The 24709-nt window shown below is 39.8% G+C and overlaps 1 protein-coding gene across 1 annotated transcript; it reads right to left on the reverse strand.

Moving 5' to 3' along the window:
• Positions 1–5656: 5656 nt before the first annotated feature.
• On the reverse strand, positions 5657–6175 carry LOC102682684 (epidermal differentiation-specific protein-like). The gene has a single exon (XM_069180149.1). The coding sequence runs from the start codon at positions 6173–6175 to the stop codon at positions 5657–5659; it is 519 nt and encodes a 172-aa protein (XP_069036250.1).
• Between the last annotated feature and the right edge of the window lie 18534 nt (positions 6176–24709).

Consider the following 24709-nt stretch of genomic DNA (forward strand, 5'->3'; position numbering starts at 1 on the left):
ACGCCCACCGGGGTATGCCGCGAAATACCCCACCCATTTTGAATGGCTGCATCTGTATATCTCTCAGAACCACCAGTGCACCCACAGTCCAGCACCAGACTTTAGTCTTGCATAAATGCAATTTATTCTTTAGTGATTACAACATGTCTCACTGTGTACTCAAAAACATTGAACCCACGACACACAAAGTTTCTCCGAGGGACACACTCGATCACCAGAGGTTCATAACCCATTTACTGTAGGTGGAAAAGAAAATGGTCCTTCAACATTATTTTCCCTATACAGTACATCAATTCACGAACAAGGAAACCATTTGTCCCCAATAGTTCCTGTTTGGAAGAAGAAGCAAGAACTCCCCACAGTCTAGTCTCCCCAGTCTCTGTACTGGAAATCCTCCCTCAGGCATTGCTCCACTCTGTCTGTGTCCTCAGTACCGACTCTGCAGCCCCGTTCCTTTGTTCTGCCCCAAGGAAAACTAAGTTCTAGCACAGGGCCTCAGTTCTGGCACTAAGGTCTTTCCTCTCTCCTGTCTTACAGAAGACAGCTTCTCCTGCTCTGCCCATCATGCATAGAGGCCCATGGGAGGAAGAGAGTCCTGTATCCATTCAAGTCAGAGTCTTTTGTTTCCTTTTCTGCTTCCCCTCTGGCTCAAGTGTGGTCCGAAGTGGATCAGCACCACCTCAACTTTCCCCATGTCAATTTCCAAGGTGTAATAATTGTAGGGACAAGGCCTATTATTTCACTTAGAATTAAGTGATATTAAGTATTTCTAAAAATCTTTGGGTGCCTGGACCAAACAGCCTGTTGCCTGTCACAGGAATGTAGTGAAAGAGGCCCTTCTCTGTGTTCAGCCACAGTATGACCTAGAGGTCTTTGCGTGAGAGCAAGTGAGGGAGACCATTTTATCTTTTGGATAAGGATCTCTCCCGGGACAATGCAGAACCATTATCAATTCTCCCTTAAGATGGATGTTGACTGCTAGCATCTGGATGTCTGGCAGAGGGACATAGGCACATCCAGAAATAATCAGAATCAGAATCACTTTTATTCGCCATTATGTGTCAGTTACAGGAATTTGCCTTGGCACATTTGGAACCTGCTCAACACAAAAATCATAGAGGTGCAAAAGGAGCATTAACATTACTAACATAATTACATTGGACAATATACAAAAGGTGGGAAGTCACAAAAACACAGTCACAATACGTGCTCATAGTTCAGTACAGATATGCAGAACATATAGACATTTCTAAGACACAAGAACATTCACATTTTACAGTACAGTGGAAATGTACAATCAACATTATAGTATATGCAGGACACATTGTAAGTTCAGAGCATATGCGAAAGTACAGTCTGAGGAGTTAGCTGCAACTATGTAAAGATGTTGGGAAAACGCACTGGTTCTTGTGCAAAATCTATCTACAAGATATACTGTATGAACCAAGTTGGCAATAATACTAACTCAATGTTTTTCAGCTGAAATGGGGAGTTGTAGGAGGAGGATGCTGGTTAAGCAGAAATATGGCATTGGGTAAGGAACTGTTCAAGTGTCTTTTGGTTTTGGTTTTTATTACTTTGAAGCATTTTCCGGAGGGAAGCTTTTGAAATAAGTGATGTCCCGGGTGGGAGGGATCTGCAGCAATCTTGGTGGCCGGATTTACTGCTCTAGATTTGTAAACCATGGCAAGGGATGAAAGATAAGGCGCTGCAATTGGTTTTTGGACTGTGCAGTAGCGGAGCCAAACCGGACAACAATAAAGGAAATGATCACACTTTCAAAAATTGCTCTGTAGAATATGAGAATAGATTGTGCAATGCCAAGCTTCTCGGGATGTCTCAAAAAGTACATGCTCTGCTGTGCTTTCTCTATAATGGAAAAATGTTTTCATCCCAGTGTAGAGTGTTTGAGATAATATGACCCAGGAATTTGCAGGATTCCACCACATTGACAGTAATGTCCTTAATTACCATGGGAGGAAGGTGCTGGAGGGTGCTTTCTGAAGTCAATTATCTACAGTTTTAGTGGTGTTGAGATCCAAGTTGTTAGTGATACACCACGTTGTGAGGTGATCCACTTCCTTTCTGTACCGGCTCTCATTGCCATTTGTGACGAGGCCTATAAGAGTGGTGTCATATACAAACTTGATAAATTTAACTGAGGGGTCGCCAGAAGTGCAGTCATTGGTGTACAAGGAATAGAGTAGAGGAGAGAGCACATTTGTGCTGATAGTTCGACAGGTTGAAAGATAGGGATCCACTCGAACATACTGCTTATGGTTAGTCAGAAAGTCGAGAATCCATTTACAAATGGACTGGCTTACATTCATTCCTGAGAGTTTGCTAGGAATGATTGTGTTGAATGCTGAGATAAAATCCACAAACAGGATTCTAGTGAGCGTGCCTCTAAGGTCCAGATGTAGCAGGACAAAATGTACGCCCATATTCACAGCATCATCCACTGGCATATTAGCCCTAGATGCAAACTGCAGGAGATTAAGGTGAGTAGCAGTGACAGTCTTCAGGTTATTAAGAGTCAAGTGTTTAAATGCATTAATTATCACTGATGTTAGTGCGATGGGTATGTAGTCATTGAGGCAGGTTATTTTGTCCTTTTTTGGAACAGGAACAATGATTGAAGATTTAAAGCAGTGCAATTTAAATTTTATCAGTGCCTGCTATGAATCCTTAAGGTGTCCATCCTGCAATGTTGCTATGAACAATATCAAGTGCATATCTGCTATCAGCATATACTGTATTGTGAAGTCTTTTAGATGACATCTACTGGTTTTACATCCATTCCCGGAGGACATTAATCTTGGGTTCCACTTTGGTGGCTGAATTAAACTATCCTGTTGCTGTTTACTGAGCACTATTCAAAAGTAGGTGATGTAACTGCTCAGTGTAAATGAAATATTTTTTGAGGGTCAGTAATGCCCAATGCTGGAGCAGCAGTTCATCAGATTTTGCTCTGTGCAAGATCTTAGGGGAACTGTCAGTCCTCGCTTCATTCTTTCAATCAAAATTAACAACAAACTTCTACTAGTTTTTTTTGTTACGGTCAAATTGTTTTTTTTATTGTTGAAACGTATCTACTTACATCCTGTATTTTCCTCAGCATATTTTATAAATTGGCAGCAATAGGTGTGAAACAACCAGTTCTATTATCCAGATGCTTTTAATCAATAGAGAATCTCCAGGAGCCATCTCAAGCTGGGACTTGATATACTGACAAATGTTTATTGGATATCATTGGAGATACCATACCCTTAGCACAGCTATTGGATTTCTTTGAAATCTGCTTCAGTTTCTTTCATTGTTTCATAAGGTTATGTGGTTGACCTTTATTTACAATTTCCACACATTCACCTCAATAATTTTTCAACATCACCTATACTTTAGTGTGGTTCTTAAAAATAATACCTATATCTTTTTTTTTAGTTTCAATGTGATTCTAGCCTTGTTTGTTCCCATTTGACTAAAGTCATGTTGTATTCTGTATTATTTTAGTTCCTGTAAAAAAATTTAGAACTATGTTTTGTGTTAGTGGTAAGGTATGACCAATCCTTGGCAAATATTCCAGGTTATGGTGTTAGTGTTTAACCCTGTGTATTCCTTTTTGTGGATAAACAAGTGATAATTTGTAATAATTTAATCATTTGTGTACTGCCCATATCGATTACCAAAAAGGCCCCAGATCAGAGCAGTACAAGAAGTGATTTTGTGAAAAATAGCAGTAATTCGTTTGCGCCTAGCAGGGTTGTTAACAGAAGAAGTGGTCAACTTGAAAGAACAGGATGTAAACCACCCAAAACTGAATCAAACCCACCTCACCAGTTTGTACTGCAAGAGGCTATACTGTTTTAGAAATCTTTAGTAAGTTGTCTGTTCTGAGAGGCAGACTCCTCACTGTGGTGTTGCATATAATGGCTGAATCTGCACAAGAGCGACTCCTGCTCCTCTGTTGAACAACCATGGGAAGAAAAAAACAAACTTCACAAAAAACAAGATCATCTTTCTTTATAGCATAAATAAATGCGGATTGAAAGATGAAAACTATTTTTTCTCAATTGTGTGCACATCCAAAGATGACTGAAGTTTGCAGAGAAATGTGCTTATCTTATAAAGTTGACCATATGGGAGCAGTGATGTTTTTCACTCAATATGGGAATGAAATTTCTTTGCTTGTTTTCAGAAATTATGAAATCAATGTTAAAAGTCAAACCCCTGTATCTGAGATGATAATTTAAGAAAAGTACAACATTATTTGAAGTAGTAGTTCAGGTGGGTAGCTGCGTCAGCATGTGTAGACTGCAAAGGAATATAGGTTTATTCCATGCTGAAAAGATAAGAAAGAAAATACAGTGTTTCGGCTGTGGAGCCTTCTTCAGGTGTGAGAAAGACAGGGCAGTAAGCAAAGATAATGTAGTGGGAGAACAAGAGCTGGGAGAGAGGAGGAGAGAGGGGAGGAGCAGGGGACAGAAAGAGAGGCCAATCAGGAAGTATGAAGTCAGTATAGGTGATGAGGGTGTGAAATGAAACCTACAATGAATAGAGAGAATTTAAAAGAAAAGTAGTCTGTCGTTGAGAGAAGGGGGAAGGTGTGATCCTAGCTGCAGGATAATTTTAGTTTCTGTAGTCTTTCTGATGTATGACTTAGGAATTATATTCATTATTGAAGTCTAGTTAAATGACTTTCAGGTGAATTTTCAGGTGACCCATCACTGGAGATGGTATTTTATATTAAGTATACTGTATATTGAAGATATAAATACAGTTTACTGATGTGTCTCAGTTTGAACAATGCCAGTCTATATTTGGAAAACTTGTCTATTTACTAGCTTTTTGATACAAATACATTTAACTTTTGCAATCACTTTTCCTAGATGTAAAGAGAACCTCCACTGTAACTAGATTAGAGTTTGTTAAATAGTTTACTTTCCTTATATTTCAATTAATACTCAACCTGGCTCTGCAGGTAGTTCTGTTTTGCTGATGAGTTAAAGCATTTATCTTACATTTTAAAAATACAGTCTAATAAAATAAAATGTAATGAGAGAGTAGTTGATATTTTACAAAGATGAAGAATTAAAAAAAAGAAAATTAAAGAAACAATGAGCATTCAGATATTTAAGAGTCTTTATTTTCTGAGTTACCTCTAGAAAAGACATTATAGAATGAAACACCATTTATTGTCACTTACTGAGCAAAATATAATTCCAGAAACCTTTCCACTAATTTAAGTCAAACAGGGGAAATAACACAGCATAGCTTCACTGCCTGACATTCACAATGTAATCTGTAGTAGATTTGTGACAATTCCAAAGCTATATTTTACTGCATACATTTACCGACACTGATCACTCTAGCTGAAAAGACAAAAACTTATAAACTTTGACTAAAAATATTCATCCTTGTTACATAACATATGCCAAATTAACATGTCTTTTCACAGATATCAAATGCTTATTTGCAGTCTGGTTTCATTATGTTGAAGTTTCTGTAGACGTACAGTATTACAGAAAATTAGTCACAGTCATTGTTTCTTGTCTTAACAGTTCTCTCAAGGTGAGTCTTTCCCCGCCAGCAGCCTGAAGCTTTCCAAAGGGTTCCAGTTTATATTGAGCTGCAGCAAGAGTACTTTGAATGCTGCTTTCTATTTCTTTGGCAGCAAGGGGCGCACATGCCTGGCCAGATCATTGAAGCCGATCTGGACATAATTGGGAACATTCTCCCCAGGGAAGGAAACGAGCTGGCAGCCCTGGCGTTTGACACCCTCGTACAGCACCCAGACACCACCTTTCACTTTGTGGGAAGAAGCTATGTTGCTGAAAGCGATTTCCTGAAGATTGGTTTCCTCTCGTAGGGTCACTTCCCTTCCTTTGTAATTGATATGCTCAAACAGCTGGATTTCAGGGTTGTCCAGTTCATCTGTGATCATCCGTAGGGAAGAAAAGCTTTCTTTGTGATCAAGGATAGGGTACTCTCCTTCCTCAAACACCCATTGCTTTCCAACAAAATTCTTTTCATAATATGCTACCCATGGCGCACCGATAACTTTCAAAGACGAGATGGCGTTGTCGAAGTCCCTTTCCTCCAGGTCATGGACATTGTTCTTGAATTCAGCTGTTCTGCCGGTGAACCCCTCGTTGGTAAAAACAATGATCTTGCTCATTTTGAATGATGGCTGGACGAGGTCAGAGGCTGGGAGAATGCAAGTGCTTCTTATGCAGCTTCTTGTGACTCTGCTGAGAACAGTGACTGTTACCTGGCGAGCAGAGCTGCCCTTTTATCCTAATCTCTTCCAAAGTGGGTGTTGACAAGGACAATGCGATGGGCGTGTCGCATCATTTCGCGTCATGTCGCGTCATACCGCATCATATTGTATGCAAATTAGATTATGTTAATAGTATCAGGAATCACCTTTTAACAAATAAACATTTCTTTGAAAAACTAAAATAGCAAATATTATGGACACTACTGTATATTGACATTTTTTATATTTCTAAATATCACAACATGTTCAAAGCTAAGTCATTTATTTATAACAACTAATAATTTCAAACTGCTACTGATATTATTACTGACTAAATATTATCAAAACTATATTGAATTTGTTGGTCTTTCTAAATATCACAAAACATTCAAAGTTAAATGAGTTGAGTGATTACCATTTTCCATGAATTCTTGCGCTCGTTATCGCAGTAAAAGAAACTCATACTTTTCAGAATTTAATTATTTAAGCAATAAGGGATGAGAGGCCGTGCTATATTGTGGATATAGTCACAGCTAAAAGGTGGTGTTAGGCCTGATGCGATGCAGAGGGCCGGCAACCCTTTTAACTGTGACTATATCCACGATATAGCACAAGCCTCGAGTGCCTTATTGCTTTTATAAAACTGTCCCCAAATATGCGATTGCTGTATAGAATTAATTTTAATTTAAAACATTTATTCAACATGAAAATAAAGCTGTTTACGTTCCTCCGCTTGAGAATATAGTCCGTCATTGCTATGCAATGCAGAAACACAGCCACAAGTAACATTAACTAGCAAAGAGAGGACATTAGCTTGCCAGTATGATAAAGGAATACATTTTTTTGTTTATTTCTTTAGCACATTTATTTTAACATTTCCATCGATCGTACAAGCACTGAAAAACTGTTCAATCCCTAGTTCGTCAGGCATTTTCTTTTTCGCTGCAGGAGTGCTCCCACTGGTACTGGTCTCAGTGCCTTCTAGGATATAACGCCAGCGATTTGTTGTTAAAATTGGGTTTCCAATAACGCCGTAGCAAACTCTTGCTTTTATGTCCACTATAACAGACATAATCTCCCTTGCTTTTAACCGAGCATTTCATAATTTCTAAGAATGAAAATTATTTAAACTATGCAACACTTATCATTCAACGAGAGCTCAAAATATCATAAGGATCCTCAAGAGCGCAACAAAGACAGCAGAAAAAGATACTTGTATCAGATACACGAGAATCCAAGTTTTTTTATCTATGCTTTCTTACCTACGCTAAGAAGTAGTCTTTAAAATTTCTTTATCACACAGTAAAAAGTCAAATTTCCGGGATGTGCGTGTATCAGAGAATATAGCTTCAAAAGTGTGTCAGCCAATCAGATTTCAGGACCAGAATTATCCGTTTTATAATAGGGAATATAATATGGAATCATGTATCGAAAGAAATTAATAATTATATCAATTTAAGGATCTAAATATCTAAATAAATGTATCTATATAGCTGGTAGTATTACTGTATTCCACTTTCTTTGTAAACACGTTTTATTAACACCCAAATTGCAGCCGGTGTGAAAGAGAAAAAAGTGAATCCTGTTTTTTGTTATTGTCTGTAGCTCAAATCCTGCTTAACTAAAAATTAGACACAAGAAGAGTATTATTGAATAATGTTGTGAGGCTCTGGCAGAAGTTCTCTGTAAACTGAAGAGTTATAGAGGAGACACGTTGTGTATCGCCTCTTTTTACACTTGTAAAAAAAACATTCCATTGTTAATACGACACAGAAGATATTATTAATAATGTAGCATTTTAGGGCTCACGTGGGTTTGCGCCCTACACCCTGAGGGACCGCTGTGCACATACAGAATGTTCACAATTCAAGAAATACTGCTCAACACGAGTTCGTGCGAACAACCCGCATACTGTAGGTGATATTTAGAGATACTGTATATATTGAAGTATTTTTGGGTTCGGCGAGGATCGTTGACTGAAAAACTGCACTTTTATTTTTTGGCACAGCTAGAGCACCACAACTCACATTCAACCACATCACAGCACAGATCAAACAGCAATATCTTACACACTGGGAAACACACACACATAAACTGGAATTCTACAGAACTCTAAACAGCCAATACACACTAGCTTAATATTTGACCAAGATAAGAAACAGCAAAAAGAAACAGACCTTGAGGAAGTAAAGGCTCAGTGACCACAGCCTGGCCATAGAAACTGGACACAGGCAGACCTGGCTGCCCAGAGAGGACAGGCTGTGCTCCCACTGCCAGCAGGGAGAAATAGAGACAGAGGAGCACTTCCTACTGCACTGTGACAGATATTCTGGGATTAGAGAAACATTCTTCCCTAGTTTCAGAAATCTAATCCCAGAGTTCCCACACCTGCCAGAATCACAATGGGTCCCAATTCTACTGGGAGAGGGAGGCAGGAACTCAGTTGAACCGGCAGCCCAGTATGTGATCTCCTGTCACAGCCTGAGAAACAGTGAATTTTTCTCCCAATATTGCTCAATATGTTTACAGTATAAGTAAATATTTTATGATATTTTATGAAACCTCTAAGTCATACTGTGGCTGTAGTCATACAGAGAAGGGCCTCTTTCGCTACATTCCTGTGACAGGCAACAGGCTGTTTGGTCCAGGCAACCAAAGATTTTTAGAAATACTTAATATCACTTAATTCTAAGTGAAATAATAGGCCTTGTCCCTACAATTATTACACCTTGGAAATTGACAGGGGGAAAGGTGGTGCTGATCCAGTACGGACCAGACTTGAGCCAGAGGGGAAGCAGAAAAGGAAACAAAAGACTCTGACTTGAATGGATACAGGACTCTCTTCCTCCCACGGGCCTCTATGCAAGATGGGAAGAGCAGGAGAAGCTGCTTTCTGTAAGACCACAGGAGAGAGGAAAGGCCTTAGTGCCAGAACTGAGGCCCTCTGCTGGAACTTTGATTTCCTGGGGGGAGAACAAAGGAACAGGGTTGCAGAGTCATATAAAAATGTCCGTATTATTTTGCACTGTTCGCCATATTAATTTTGCACTTGTTTTGTCCAGTTTGTATACTTTTCTCTGTGTATCTGCACAGTTTTTCACAATTTTGCACTGGTACCACACTGTTGTTTACACTGTTATTGTTATTGTATTTCTATTGTCTTGTCTGCTGTTCTATATATTGCATCTCATAGACTAATGAAAAACATTTTTCACTATACTATACACCTGTGTAAGTATGATGACAAATAAAGTTGAATTGAATTGAATTGACAAGTGAGAAGGGAATTGTCTCCAAGTAATCAGGGTCTACAGTCAGGTGGTGTCCATGACAAATAGTGCTGAGAGACTTGTAGATGGAGAAGAGGCTGGCTGCCACTCCAATGATATCTCGAACCACAGACCAGCAGCCAGAGTGAACACAACAGTCTTAAATTGAATTAATAATGATACTTAATAATTAAAGCAAGCTATATAGTAAATAAGGAAATCTAATATTTGTGTAAGCCATGCAGTGTGTCTCTTACATGATTGTCTTTTGGGATGGAGATGTCCTAATCTTAATTTTTGAGCACTATTAGATGGATGTGCACCTTGAATCCAAGGTATAAGCATGAGACGCAAGTTTGCTGATGTGAAGATGTAGCAGAGATGCATGATCTATATGATCCCTTGTAGCAATACTGTGTGCACACCACTATTGGATTGAAATAGGCTTCTGAATGTAAAAAGAATGCCAGGCACTATATCTTGTTATAATGTTTCTTTAGATAAATGGATAAAGAGATCCAGTTTTGAAGGAGTCTCTTTGTCTGTAACAAAATAATTAGAATTATATATACTTATATTACAATTAGAATATTTATGAACAACTGAAAATGTAAATGAACGCACTCCATCCTTTCAACTCTGAGCTGTATCTTAAGTGAGATGCAGAAATGTCAGAAATCAATTGTCTTCCAGAAAAAAAAAAAACACAAATTGCATATTTACCCTCACACCTTTCCAGTTAGGTCGTAACGAACTCTGAGTCACTCCTGGTTAACTGGAAAAAGGAACAAGTTCATTTGAACTCTAAATTGCACCTCCAGTGAGATGCAAAATGATCCAAATCAATGTTCTTCAGAAAAACAATATTTCACTATATTTTCCAGTTAACCAGAAAATAAAAAACGTGTCTGAGATTAACATCCAACTTAAGGGATAACAAGATCCAGTTTTGAAGGAGTCTTTGTCTGTAACAAAATAATTAGAATTATATATAATTATATTACAATTAGAATATTTATGAACAACTGAGAATGTAAATAAACACACTCCATCCTGTGGAGCGGTGGCTCTGTGGCCAAGGATCTGTGCCTGTGGCTGGTAGAAGTATCCTACTCTGTAGGGCCCCTGAGCAAGGCCCTTCACCGTAGCTTCTCCTGGGGTGCTGTACAATGGCTGACCCTGCACTCTGAACCCAAGCCTTCTCTCCTTGTCTGTGTGTCTCATGGAGAGGAAGCTGGGGTATGTGAAAAGACAAATTCCCAATGCAATAAATTGTATATGGTCAATAAAGTGATCTTATCTTATGGTCTTTCAACTCTGAGCTGTATCTCAAGTAAGATGCAGAAATGTCACCAATCAATGGTATTTCAGAAAAAATAACACAAATTGCATATTTACCCTCACACCCTTTTTCCAGTTAAGTCGTAACGAACTCACTCCTGGTTAACTGGAAAAAGCAACAAGTTCATTTGAACTCTGAGTTGCACCTCCAGTGAGATGCAGAAATTATCCAAATCAAGGTTCTTCAGAAAAACAATATTTCACTATGTTTTCCAGGTAACCAGAAAAGAAATAATGTGTCTGAGATTGACATCCAACTTATTAGATAAAATCAAAATCACCCACCCTTGAATTTCTTAATGTCTTCGGGGCTGAATAATAGCTGTTTTTAAATCCTACAAAGCACTGTAGATTAAACCGACCCAGGGACGCCAAATAATGTAGGGAAAACCGGTTCAGGGACGCCAAATATGTAATCATAGTGGCTCTCTGAAGGCACCAGTTCTGTAGGGTTTGGGCATTTACTGAGACAATTATTAATTGTAGCAGTAAATCACAAAGTTGATTCTTTTGGTGGCTTTAGAATCCAACCATGCGACATAACTCAAACAACGCGCACACACAGGTACTAATACACGAGGATACATTTATTAATACATAGAATATACATATAAACAGATCTTATCGAGAGGGTTATCAGAATACAAAAAGTATATATTCAGTCAGTTACAAAGTGTTACACATATCAAGAGGACATACGTTCAGTATATCATTCATTAAGACCGTTTCATAAATGAACTTGGTTATAACTTCTACATTAGATACTCAAACAAGTACATAACTCTTAGGAATTAAATTGATATCAACTGGTTTGGATAACAATTGAATTCTCGAGCTGTAATGCATTGAAGTTGAATACTCATCATTTTTTTGGGGATTCAGATCTCCTGCGGGCACAAAGAAACAGTTGCAGGCTGTTGCTGTCCAATCCGCGCTCTCTGGCTCCATGCCAGGCTGTGCTGTGCGGCTTGCGACGGTGCGCTGCTGATGCTCATTGTTGGCATTAACTAGCAAAGTTTGTGCACAGGAGAAAAGATGACTGTGGGTCCCAGCAAGTCAGGAAGAGGACCGGTTCGTTCCTGATGAAGAGCTAGTTCTGAATAGTAATTCAGCTGTCCACAGTTCCGACCTGTTCACGAGGCCTGTTGCTGGTTACTCTCTGGCAACCTCCACTCTAGACTCTTAGAACAAAGGAAAGTTCTGGCACTCGGACACACTGGCCGTTCCGTGGTTGTCCGGGCTGAGTCTCAGGATGGTCAGGAGGCACGCTGCAAGAATGTCCTGCCCTTGGGATTCTCCTTTGAATTCCCTTTAGAATTGTTGAATCTGAATCTGAATCTGAATCTGAATCTGAATCTTGTTGAATCTCAATCTGAATCTGAATCTCTCAGGCCCTCTGTGTTGCCTGTTTTTACCTGGAGGAACTTCAGCTCATTGATTGGCTGAAAGTTCCATGGGCATCAGAGTCCCACGTGGGTTACTCGGCCCTACCAGTCCCTGAATGGTTGATCAAGGTGAGATATGAGTCACTTACTCCTGACACTTAGTAATGCAGTCCAGATGTCCAACTGGCACTCCCTTAACAGATAGGCGCCAATGGATGACCATTGATCATGATAGCCAGGCTTAGCTAAGTGCATCCCCCTTTGGGAGCTGTCCTTATCAAAAGAAAACATATTGCATGAATAGTTTCTCTGTGGCTGCAGCACAGAGATGAACAGAGAAATGGGGCCTCATTTGGGAAGCTCAGAAACACTTAATTCTGCCTTATTATTAAGCCTCACCGCTACAGCACTATTGTCTAGTTCCTACTGTAGGTGTGCTCAATATGCATCACCTGTAACAGTTAATGGCAAGAAACAAAACACCTGTATTTGTGTACATTACTTCAGTTTTCATACAGGTTACCACAGATACAGTTTGTGCTTTCAGCTGTTTCTCCAAAACTGCATCCGATAAGCTTCGTCCTCTTGTCATTTTATTTGGAGAAAGGAAAGTGAGGATTATTTGAAATATTATGTTTCTTTAGATAAATGGATAACAAGATCCAGTATGAAGGAGTCTCTTTGTAACAAAATAATTAGAATTATATGTACACTGTATATCATTATTAGAGTATTTATGAAAACATTGAGAATGTAAATGGACCCACTTCCATGGCCTTTCAACACTGAGCTGTATCTCAAGTGAGATGCAGAAATGTCAAAATCTATATTCTTCAGAAAAACAATATTTCACAAAGTCCAAGTTTATGTTCACACTCTTTTTCCAGTTAACCAGGAAAGACAAAATGTGTTCTGAGATTGACATCCAACTTAATAGATAAAAACAAAATCACTAACAGATTATGTTCTAAATGTCTAGTGTAAACAGTATGATGGTGGCACTGAACCAGGCACATTAGGATAACCGTCTGGGATGGGTACAGTCAAGTTGTTGAGGCTCAACAGGTGAAACTTTGACCTTTTCATTTTTAATTTTCAGCTTTGAATTAAATATTGCACATTCCTTTCCTGTACAAGTGCACTGATGCAGCTCCCAGCTCAAATGTCTTCATTCTTTGCTATGTTCATGCTATGACCTAAGTTGGCATGGAAAAAGGCTCAGTAGCTGACAAACACAGAGAGGCGAAAACAAAGACAAGTAGAGATTCAGGATAAAGAAAAGAAGTTTAGCAAAGGTCAGGAGTACAAAGCAATGCCTGACAAAGCCAAGAGAAGTATTAGGGAATACAAACCTTGAGAGACACAGTGATGGAAATCCATAATGGAGCCCAGAACACAATCCGAGCAGTCTTTAAATATCCCCCTGACAAGCGAGAAGGGAACTGTCTCCAGGTGATCTGGGTCTCCTGTCAGGTGATGCCCATGGCAAACAGTGCAGAGAGACTAGTGGATGGAGTAGAGGCTGGCTGCCACTCCAAAGATAGCTCAAACCACAGACCAACTGCCAGAGTGACCACAACAGTCTTAAACTGAATTAATAAGGATACTTAATAATTCAATCAAGCTATATAGTAAATAAGGAAATCTAATATTAGTATAAACCATCCAGTGTGTCACTTACATGATTGTCTTTCGGGATGGAGATGTCCTGGGAGAGTTCATCTTTGACCACTGTCAGATGGATGTGCACCTTGAATCTAAGGTATAAGCATGAGACACAAGTTTGCTGATGTGAAGATGTAGCAGAGCTACAGGATCTATATGATCCCTTGTCATGATACGGTGTGCAAACCACTCTCTCTCTTTCCTAGCGTTAATCCCACATCAGCAGGGTTCACTTGTCGGCACATCAATCTCCATTTGGTGGTTGGAACCAAATCTTTGACCTGACGTTGCCATTAACTGCGACCGTGAAATACTCCAACTGGCACGTCGCTCCACCTGCCGTCAGAGTGGTGGGGGGGAGGGGGGAGGAGAACAAAGTAATGTAGCCAATTCATAGAGGGTGATTATTAGGAGGAAAGGGAAATTTGGCCAGGACACCGGGGTTACATCCCTACTCTTTTCATTTGAACTTTGAGTTGTAACTCCAGTGAGATGCAGACATGTTTCAAATCGATGTTCTTCAGAAAAACAATATTCAGAAAAAACACCCTTTTTCTAGGTAGCCAGGGAAATAAAATGTGCCTGTGTTTGGCATCCAAATTAATAGATAAAATCAAATTTACAAAAGCATGAATTTCTAAATGTCTTAATGGCTGAATGATAAATGTTTATTAACATTTGAGCTTTTGTTTTTTAAAATCCTACAAAGCACTGATTTGCTCAGTTAGCTGCACCTGATACTGGCTGCAGTGAACTAGCTGAATGTGCCACTGATCCAGACACATTACAATAACTGTCTGTTAGGTACAGTCCACCATAGTCCACTACTTGAGGCTCATCAGGTGAAGGTTTGAGCTTCTCATTTCTGTTTTTCAGCACTGAATTAACCTTTATTTGTATAGAACCTGTGACAATATCATACCCTTGATTATTCAAGCTTGAGTACTTCAATCACGCTACTCTGCATTTCAAGTTATAGAGCTGGTGAACAAAAAGGAAATATCAATGCAATGAAAGACAATGCAGAATTTCTTGCCAGTATTGGTATTGTATCAACATCTAACAATAACTTTTTCACACCGAAATGTAAAAGTCTTGGCACGAGATTTATTTCTAAAAACACAGTTAAACTAAAACTGGAACTATGCAATCTATGTGGTTTATGAATTTTGTTCTGTTACCACACTCTGTGATGAGATCCAGATTGTAAAATGTAATCATGTGTCTGGATGTTAAAAATAGAACCAGTTGTATTTCTGTTGTCCTGAGAGCATTCTTGACAGCTGCACTCCAGAGTGAGTGCTCCAGTGTATCCATACCCTGTGAATGCTTTCCCCAGTCCCTTTCCTACACAACAAGTTTGTTTTTGGAGTACAAATCACCTCATACATTTGTAAGCAGTGTTTGAAACTCCTCTCTGGTGCCTGAGATGCTGGAGGTGTGATTCAAACCTGTGAGGCATTCTGACCCCTTTATTTTTCCTCCAATACCAGGCCTCCTCGGTCCCTAACAGCCCCAAATTAATACCGCAGCTCCCAGACACCTTCAGACTACAATAGACCCACTTTAACCTGCGCTTGGACATGTCCAGGTAAATCTCCTGCCCTGGCAAACTTCAACCAAAAATTTTATTTTTCAACAAGAATATTATTTTCACATACTGTACAATCATGCATACGCACCAACCAACACACTGCTGGCCATGACATAGAGGAGCAGGGATGTTACTTTTCATGATGTGTGCATTTGCTGTACTCACTGCTAGTGTTCCATAGTGTTGTTGGAATACATAGTCTGGAAAAAAGGATAATCTAGGTCTCTAGAACCTCTGAACACTTATATTCACACACTTTGTTATTATGGAATTATTTGTAGTTGTGTTATTTCAGTGATCATAAACATTTATATTACAAACAAATGAGAAAGAATAGTCATACTTCAACAAAGTGTCAACAAGCATTATAGGTCACATACTGTTGTAGTGGCAAGGCTTATTAAAGTACAGGAATTACGTTTGCTGCTCCCTTGCCAGTCCCTCTCTCCTTCATCTCAGTGGTGCTTGATGCAGACAGGCCTTTGTATCCATTTGGTTCACAATTAAGGTGTTTTTCTAGCTGATAGAGTGTCCTGATAAGGAACAACTCCCAAAGCTGAGATTCTCTGGTGTCTTACTGTCTGGGAGAGTCTCATCCCAAGTTGTCTACAACTCTAAGGTCAGAGTGCATTATTACTCATCATCAGCCAATCAGGAACTAGTAGGGCAGGTTAACCCCACGTGGGTCTCGGATGCCCATGAAACTTTCAACCAATGAACCTTTGGTTCCTCCAGGTAAAACTCAGAGCGCTTCCTGAACATTCTCGACTCAGAGCACCTCCTGGACATTTCTCAGACTCAGGGCTCCTCCTGGGAATTCTTAGATTCAGCTCGGACAATCACATAACAGCCAGTGTGTCCGAGTGCAGGACTTAGAACTTTTTTTTGTTCTAAAAATCGAGAACGGAGGTTGCCAGAGCGTAACCAAAGGATCCACCCGAGGTTAGCCCAGCAGCAAGCCTCGTGAGCCTTGTGAACACACCGCAAAGCTTACCTGATCAACAAGTGAATTAGAGTTGTGGACAGCTGAAATCAGTATTCAGAACTAGCGCTACATCGGGAACAAACCGGTCTTCTTCCCGTCTAAAGAGTGTGACCAGCTTGAACCCGCAGTCACTTTTCTCCTGTGCACAACTCTGTTAGTAAGCCAGAACTAACTAGCCTGTCTTCAGAGAGCCCACAGGTCGATAATTCAATTGTTACCTCAACCTGAGTTGATATCAATTTAATTCCTAAGAGTGATGTACATGCTTTTGAGTATCTAGTGTAGAAGTTGTAATCCAAGTTCATTTACGAAACGGTCTAATTGAATGATATACTGAACCTATGTCCCTCTTGGTATTTGTAACTCTTCGTGACTGAATATATACCTTTTGTATTCTGCTAACCCTCATGATAAGACCTGTTATGTTTATATGCACATTTTATTTATTAATAAATGTATTCTCATGTATTAGTATCCGTGTGTGTGCGTTGTTTGAGTTATCCCACAAGGTTGATTCTAATAGCCATCAAAGAATCATTTTGTGACTTACTGCTACAATTAATAATTGTCCCAGTTAAGCACAAAACCCCTACCTTTACTGGTGCCTCGTGAGAAGAAGCCTACTCTGTATATCTACACATTGTGAGCCACTTATAGAATATATCTCCCTCCTTTTTCTCTTACAAGCAATTGATTATGTTTTGCTTTTTACCACTTTCTTTATCCAAAAGCATCCATTTGCTCAGACATCAAACAGATCAGGTTTAGATTATAGTGCTTACTTACTGTACATCATTAGTTACATCTTTATAGATCTTATCCAATGCAAAAATATTAGGTACTATCCTGTATTATATGCATTTAACACACACAAGCATTTAGTTCAAAAAGTTCAAATCTAATAAAAAATAAAAAGTGAAACATTAATCTGAGTAGATGTAAGAAAAAGAAGAATTACTGTAGAAGGCTTGTTTTCATTAACAACAGGTGGAAATTACTACATCAAACTCACATGGAAGGAAATTGTATTCAGTGAGATGTATCCGGAGAAATTCAGTTTTTCCCAGGTGAAGCTGGTACCACCGAATAATAAGCTTAATACATTAATATTTAGGTGTATTAAAATTAAACATTTAAAAAACTTAAAGGTAATTCTAAAGGTTTTAAAGGTAAAACTTGTAGGTTTTTAGGTTTTAATTAGTGTCTTGTGTCTTTTAATGCTGTGGCTGGTGATTTATATGAACCCAAGCGCAAGAACCCGGAGAGTGGCTGGACATCCAAAGAGACCCGACAGATAGGGGTACGAGCGCTCTGGGACGAAGGGAGAGTGAAAAGCGAAAGAAGTTGATAATTAAATAATTGATTACTGATCATTGGGGCTAAATCAGTCAGTAATAGAAAAGAAAAGAGGAAGGCACATAGATTGCTGGAGAAGCCAGGTAACTGCATCCCTGGCAAACAGAGGTTGTTAAACACAGCCAGCGAGAGAAACTGAATAGTGAACCTCGTGAGAAAGGGGACCAAACGGGTGTGCAGGACAGGCTTCAGGTGCTTAAAGCTGCTGCAGAGTGAAGTGCCATCTTGCTCAGCAGAGATCTGTGGAGAGAGAAAGCAGTACTGTGATTTGTATACAGGAAGGAGCTTTGCATACAGGAAGGAGCTTTGCATACCTGTGCCGCCTCACTGTTCCAAACACTTTAAGACTCACAGTGTGGATCAGTCACTGTTCAGCCCTTTCAGAGTCACTGAAACACACAGGACAATGATGCCACTGATTCTACTGTTGGGGACACTGGGGCTCTTTGCTCAGGGTGAGGATTAAAGATGATTGTTTCATTCTGTGACTGAGATTATTATAGTAATATAGTAAATGCTTTTTTTCCAGGTAAAACAACACATACAGTACATGTTTATAACAAGTAATTATAAATTACTGTATCTCTTACTTACTGCATAACTATTCCCTCTCCAGAGTCTAGTGGGCAGATTGTTCTGACTCAGTCTCCACCTCAGTCTGTTCTCATAGGAAGCTCTGTCTCTATCAGCTGTACAGCCAGTCAGTCTATTAGCAATGAGCTCAACTGGTACCTGTTGAAACCTGACCAGGCACCACAGCTTATAGTTCATCATGCAACAAACTATCAGTCTGGGGTTCCTGATCGATTCACTGGCAGTTACTCTGGGACAGTCTAAACACTGACAATCACTGGAGTTCATGTTGAAGATGCAGGAGATTACTACTGTGGGCAGGACTGAAGCACTCCATTCACACAGTGACACACCTCACAAAAACCTCCCTCAGCACTTCTCTGGTTTATCAACAGGTCTGAGGCTGACAAGAATAGTTGTGCTTTGACAGGGGAACTGAAACAAAACTGAGTCTGTACATAATATAAAAATCTATAGTATAATATGTTATACTACATTTTTTTACTAATGGCTTTTTGAATGTACAGTATCTATTACTAAATAGGGTGCCACACTGGTTTGTATGCCTTGATGTGCTTGGGCCCTGGGACTTGGGGTGCTGTCTGTGTGGAGTTTTTACTGTATGTCCTCCCCGTGTTTATGTGGGTTTACTCCAGGTTCTCTGGTTTTTAACCACTGTCTAAAAGCACACCAGAAAGTTTATTGGCTTCTGGGAAATCTGACCCTTTTGCAAGGGAATTGACCTCCATACTGCCTTTTTGTTCTCAGTTATTACTCTAAATTCACAATTGGTCTTTAAACATTTCATTTCTGGTACATATGTACTTTGAATATGTTTTAAACATATGTGTAAATCCCACACATAATTCATTGCAAATCTACAGTATTTGGTTAAGATGACCTAAGATACCATTTTCATGTATCCATTATATCCATTTGGTTCATGCCTGTGTACTTCTCTCTTTGTTAATTAAAAGGTATTCCTTTAATAAAACCCAGAAGCCTTTTGTGGTTAAATGCTTAAACATTTCTTAAGACAGGAAGACTTCTGTATAGTCAGATCTCCAGCCTTGGAAACTTAATGGAAGTTTGATTTGGGGTTGATATAGAATTATTTTCTGATAGAAAAATCAAACATTTCAAATGTTCAATTAGCTTAAATTAAAAATTAATTTCTGTACCCTCTCCCCCATTCCACATTCATAGTGGGCTGAAGAAATAATTTTGCTGGAGACAATATTAATTTCCTGCTTTGGTCTGGCAGTGAACAAGGCCACTCACAGTCTTCCTCTTAGTCCAGTATGCTGGTCAAACTGATTGGCAAAAGAACACTGGGGCTGAGAATACAGACACCAAAAGTGTTGAGATGCTCCTCAGAATCAGAGACATCGTGCCTGTCGGGTGACATTGAAGAAAGGGGTTTCTTTGCAGAGTTCGTATTTGACCATTAGTAAACTGCTGATGTGAAGCTGGGTTCTGCATGGCAACCTCTATGATGAGTGGTCAATGAGTGCTGAAGATGTACTTAAGCATGAATTACTGCATATACTAGGAACAGTATAACTACTGTATACTTGTAGGTAAAATATTTCTCCCATTTACTGGATAATTAATTCTAGCACCCTTAATTAGCTTTACAACTTAGTTATATTTGATCTTCACACACAGCTTTATCTTTTCACTAACCACACTCACTTTAGCACCTGCTCATTTCTCTCTTCAGTTCTAACAGCTTAATCCTCTTCAGTTCTAACTAGCTTAATCCTCTCTTCCATTAAAAATACATTTTTAGTACATTAACATTAAAAATGTCTATATTTAAACAAAAAGACAGGAACCCCTGTCAAAATTCTGAATAGAAAAATTCAGAATTCTGTCCCTAGAAACTAGACAGTAATAGCTTGACCAAGTTTTTTTAGGTTGAGAATTCCACTGTATTTGAAAACAGATGTTCCTGATATAAAGAATATGCATCGTTCCATTATGCTAGCACTGGATGTGCCCTGGCCTTGAGCTCACAGATCTGATTTTAGAAAGAGGAGTGAGACACATCTGTCATTGATTGCTACTGGGAGGAATTGCTCGGACGGGAGCGTTGACATTTATTTCTTTTCACCACCTGGGACCAGCTCCCCTCAGTCTGTGTCTCTGTGTTTCTGTGACAATCCAGGTACCCAGCTCCCTGGGCCCTGGTTGTGTCATTTAACAGGTGTTTAACCTTCTCATTCAGTATTTGAAATCTGTGGATGCTCCACTTTTCATGGAAATTGCATTCCATGCATTGGCAGCACATGCTTCAGTGATCTGGGAGTGCTTATAGCCCTGTGAGTTTAACACTTCATGACTGAGAGCTGCCCTTCTTTCCCATGAGTCATGTATCAGACTATGTAAAGACATGTACCAGGATTAAGTCGCCCCGTATGAGACCGGCAAGCTCTCTACAACCCTTACCTGTACCTGATTGTCCCTGGTCTCACATCACTGCCGACTTTATTACAGATCTTCTCAAGAGTCATGGACATATTGGTTATCGTTGACAGATTTTCCAAAACTACACATTTTGTTTGACTGACTTGTTTGTTTAACATGTGTTCAAACTTCATGGTCTCCCAAAAGACGTTGTCTCGGACCATGGACCACAATTCATCTCCAGGTTCTGGAAAGCCTTCTTCCATTCTTTATTGGCATCGGTTTCTTTAACATCTGGTTACCACCAACAGTCCAATGGACAAACAGAACACATAAACCTGGAACTGCAGACATATTTATGGGCCTACATGTCATCAGTTCAGGATGAATGGATACGTCTCCTACCTTGGGCTGAATATGCACACAATTCCCTCTCAACGTCCTCAACAGGTATGTTTCCTTTTCAATACTCTTTGGAATATCAACCACCTCTCATACCAGAATCCTCCCCAGTACAGTACAGTGGACTGGCAAAAGAAAACCATCGACCACTACCATTGTGCGGTATCCCGGCTCAGACGTGGACAATTTGTGTGGTTATCTACCCTTAATTTACCACTTCGGCAGTGTTCCCGCAAATTTGGCCCTTCAACCCACTCTCAGGATTCACCCTGCCTTTCACGTTTCACTACTCAAACCCTACCATAAATCTCCATCGTTGCAACCTCAGCCTCGTCCACCCCCACCTTGAATCATTGATGGTATACCAGCCTACACAGTAAATGAAATCCTGGAATCCAGTTTGCATCGTTGGAGATTGCAATATCTAGTTGACTGGGAAGGCTATGGATCAGAGGAGCGTTCATGGGTATCCGAGAAAGACATTCTTGACCGCACATTAATTCATGATTTCCACCGCTGATTCTCAAACCGTCCCGCAAGGGTGTCAGGAGCTGCCCCTAAGGGACCGGTAATGTTATAGTTCCAACATCCTGCCACCACAGGACATCCCAACCAAGAGAAAGTGCTTTATCCACTCTTGGGCAGCGTAGGTTAACCACACCTACAGGCCTTCTACTGCGTTACCTTCTCTGGAATCCTTCTTGGTTTTTGGACTTTTGGTTACCCTGTTGACCATGATTTTTGGAATTCATCTTGGAACCCTTTTGCTAAGTTTCTTCTAGTTTATTGGCTCCCTGACCCTTTTGCTAGTCTTTGACCATGACCTTGGATTTCCGTGTTGCTTCAGTGTTTTGTGATATCCTGCCCGCATAGTGTCTATCCCTTTACTAATCGCTACCCCACATTGTAACAGTAGGAATGGGACTGAAATACTTTAGTTTTACTTAATGTGAAAACAATACATTAATAGAAAATATATTGAAATCAATTTAATTAATGAATTAGTGTTTTCAATATTTGTCTGACACATGTATTATTTTTCTTTTCATTTTCAGAATTGAGTGAAATATGCTAGTACAGGACAGTCGCTGTGAGCTATAATGTGTGCAGTGCACACTGATGGCTCTAAGCACTGCCTAGCCTGGTGCCCAACAAAGGCTGGAGAAGCTCCCAAACTCCTGATCTATCAGGAAATGACCCACGAGACTGGGATCCCTGAGAATTTTATTAACAGTAGATCTGGGACTGACTCAATATCTGACCATTACAGGAGTCAGGCTGAAGTTGCAGCAGACTATTGTTGTCAGAGCTTACACTTGCCCAAAAGTCTGGGGGTTACACACATTGTGCTACACACCCTTACAAAAAACCTCCCTCAACAGGACTGCACAGCAACTGAACTGCTGCAGCTGGGACCTCGTGCAGAAGCTGAGGGTGAAGATGAAGACATCCTGAGAAGGTGCTGGAAATTTCATATAGAACTGTTTAGTTCGCAAAAAAACGGGAAAATTGTCATGTTGTGGAAGTTTGTGTGTTTTCTTTTATTTTTATGAGAGAGAGGTTAAAGAGAAAAAAGTTTTGGTTTACATTTTTGTAAATTTGCCATTTACCATTTGCCATTTGCCATTTTTTCAGTTTCTTTGTTACTCTCCATTTTGTGAAACATGCTGTACAGTCAGTTCTTACACTTTACAGTATTTTGAAGGATGTTATTTCTTCTGTTGAAGAAGGTGATTCTGCCCAGTAAGATGCATTATTCTCATGTTTTCCATAAACCCTATTACATTTAAAACATAAAATGCAATCTAAGACAACATAATTAACACTGAATAATGCTTATAGTAAAGAGTTCTTTATTTTCAATGTTTTTTTCAAACTTTCCTGATCAGGTCATCATTAAACAAGTGATTGTTATAGAGCATTTTGCAAACATTAATTCCTCAAAGGATAGTTGTACCTTTCCCTTTGTGTAATTAATTAAATAAACAGTAACAATCAAACAATATACAGGTGTTTTCAATGTACAGGCGACTGATAATACCTTTAAAGTTTTGCCCAAAAACATAACATTCTTCATGGGTTAGATTATCTTCAATGGTTATGTATCATATTGATTTTAAGATTGTTCTCTATATTTGCAAGCTACAGAAATAAAAGTTTATTGAGGCTATTTGTATGAGACTATTATGTGGAAATTACCTTCTAAAGAGCCAGTAAACATATGCATGGTCACATGATTGTTCTTTTATGCTACCGGATTAGTCGTCTGACAGATTTTGGTTCATACACTGTTTGACTTCAGGGTCTGAGAGGTGGCAGAGTGAAGCTCAGCTGGGGACAAACTACACTTGTGACAGTGGCTGTGAAATAGTGTTGTCTGTCTTGGTCCCAGCAGCCCCAGTGTCCTCTGCTTTCTGTTCCAGCCTGAACTCTCAGTAACATGTTGAGTTAAATAATGAGATTCATTAAGTATATTACTTCTAACTTGTCTCTGAGGTGTTTCGGAAGTCACTGTGTTGAGGTAAGTGTAAAAAACCATAAGCAACATCCTGCATATGTCTGAGGGATACGATAATAAGGTTTATTGTTTAACTGACTGCTCAGATTGTCAGGAATCCCTGATGGAGAGGATCCTGTGCAGACGCAGGAGTGGGTAGCTGACAAGGCAGGCAAACAATCCAATACGATAGGCGAGTTCATGGTCCAAAAGAAAAGGGTGTTTCAGTAACCAGGAAGAGCGATAGAAGCGAACAATCCAAAGCAAGAGACAAGGTCGTGTTCAAAAGTGGTAAGGTAAATCGTAATCCAGAGAGAACATAGAGCAAATAGCCTGAGGAGAGAGGCGAGGTCCAAAGTCGAAAAGGCAGAAGGGGTCCAAAATCCAGAATATACGAAGTACGGGAAAAACACCAGGTAGAGCTCTCAAGGAGCAGTCTCAATACCGAGCAGTGGGAAGCAGGTTAGGGTGGTATAAATAGCGCAGCGTGCCGCACGGTAGATCATGTGCAGGTGAGTTAACACGTGCAGCGGCGCTTGTTAATAATAACCCGCTGCTGGTGCTGATTAGATCGCTTAAAAAGAGCCTTTTGCTTATCAAAGGCTTGTTTCAGATGCACATATTGGGGCAGGATGGTAGACTGCTCCTCCAGAGGGGTTACTGCAGCAGCAACCTTAACTGGCGGGTGAAAACTGTTGTCATGACAGGCATGGCTCCAGGCGATGATTTCATTCTTGTCCCAGGAGATGTGAGAATCATGCTTCTGGAGCCAGGGAAGACCCAGGATTACCGGGTAGGCAGGTGAGTCCACGAGAAGGAGTGAAATATTCTCAACATGTGTCGCACCAACTGTTAGACAGAGAGGAACGGTCTGCCAGGTAATCCGTCCAGGCGCAATCAGTGATCCATCCAGAGCTTGAATGCAGATAGGGGGCGAGACTGGAGCCAGGGGAATATTCCACATCTTAGCAAAAGTG

This window comes from Lepisosteus oculatus, chromosome 18, assembly GCF_040954835.1.
Source record: "Lepisosteus oculatus isolate fLepOcu1 chromosome 18, fLepOcu1.hap2, whole genome shotgun sequence".
Classification (NCBI taxonomy): Eukaryota; Metazoa; Chordata; class Actinopteri; order Semionotiformes; family Lepisosteidae; genus Lepisosteus; species Lepisosteus oculatus.

Coding starts and splice junctions, on each gene's coding strand:
- LOC102682684 (XM_069180149.1), bottom strand. CDS start 6,175: ATGAGCAAGATCATTGTTTTTACCAACGAGGGGTTCACCGGCAGAACA.